Source organism: Trichechus manatus, unplaced genomic scaffold, assembly GCF_000243295.1.
Source record: "Trichechus manatus latirostris isolate Lorelei unplaced genomic scaffold, TriManLat1.0 scaffold00090, whole genome shotgun sequence".
Taxonomy (NCBI): domain Eukaryota; kingdom Metazoa; phylum Chordata; class Mammalia; order Sirenia; family Trichechidae; genus Trichechus; species Trichechus manatus.
In genome coordinates this window covers 6,097,665-6,098,886 of record NW_004444026.1, presented here as the reverse complement: position 1 = coordinate 6,098,886, position 1,222 = coordinate 6,097,665, and the positions used below count along the sequence as shown (strand labels likewise).

At 39.4% G+C, this 1,222-nt stretch overlaps 1 protein-coding gene across 1 annotated transcript in view; it reads left to right on the top strand.

Annotated features, from left to right (window-relative positions):
• The first annotated feature begins 321 nt into the window (after window positions 1-321).
• SLC18A1 (solute carrier family 18 member A1) overlaps window positions 322-1,222 on the top strand; it is a 34,710-nt gene continuing 33,809 nt past the window's right edge. Inside the window, 1 exon segment of the mRNA XM_023736700.1 lies at window positions 322-340. Within this exon segment, the coding sequence (XP_023592468.1) occupies window positions 322-340 (19 nt within the window).

Genomic DNA, 1,222 nt, shown 5'->3' with positions numbered 1-1,222 from the left:
CTGGGTCCGAAGCAAGCACTTCTCTCGTGTCAGCAGGCACAGCAATTTCCTGCCTTTTTGGACACAGACCTACTTCTACAGGGTCCACAATACCATGGAGAGCATAGCCATAGAGAACCAACCTCTTCTTTGGCCTGCGTTTCAGAAGCCTGTGACGGGAACCAAACCTCTCCATCCGAGGCTGGAACGCTGACATATGCTTGATGTAGGAGGACGTCTGAACTGATTGTTAAATATTTGAACAGCAAGGAAAACAGGAAGCAATGGAAAACAAAAGCCCTCTCCAGATTTGAGTCACAGGACCATCTACTCTGGCAGACCATGTCCACCACAGCCAAAGGTGAGTGTGGTTGGGTTGTACATGTTATCTGGTCTGGAGAAAAAGCTGTCTGTCTGAGGATACTGTGTGCCAGCCACTTTAACCAGTAAGATAAGAGGATGACCATCAAAGAGGCTCAAACTTCAGCTTCAGCCCAGGAGAGCCCTCAACAGGCTGCTCTGGCCAGAGCAGTGCTCAGAGTCCAGCAGGTACATCTACAGAAGGACTGAGCTGTTAATTCTTACTGGTGACTTTCTATTTTTAAAAGTCTTTTTTTCTGGTATAATTTGAATAATAAATTTCCCATAATTCCACAATGTAGCATAACCACTGATAGAATTTTGGGTGCATTTTCCCTATGTATATGGAGTTTACATAGATATATAATCACAATGTTCATAAAGTATTAAATCCTGCTTTTTTACTTCCCATTATAATATCTATGCATATGGATATGTAATTCTTTTTCAAGTTGATATATAGTTTTTTCTCTGTTTTAACAGCAACATGATAGTCCCTCAAGCCCACATACTATGATTTACTGAAATATTTTTCTACAGTTGGGTATTTGAGATGTTTCCATTTTTTCCCTCTAAATGCTATGATAAAGGTTTTGTACCTCTGATTTTTGGCTCCATATTTCAGCTTATTTTCTTAGACTAGATTTTTTTTTTAAAGAATAGATTCTTAAGAAGTGACATTATTGAATTAGAAGGTATGATCATCTTTCTGATTTGAAATATATGCCTAATTTCTTTCTCAAAGAATTGTATCTAACCGCATGAGGAAAAAAAAAAAAAACCTGTTGCTGTCAAGTCTGACTCATAGTGATCCTATAGGACAGAGTAGAACTGCCCCATAGGGTTTCCAGGGAGTGGCTTGTGGATTTGAACTGCTGACCTT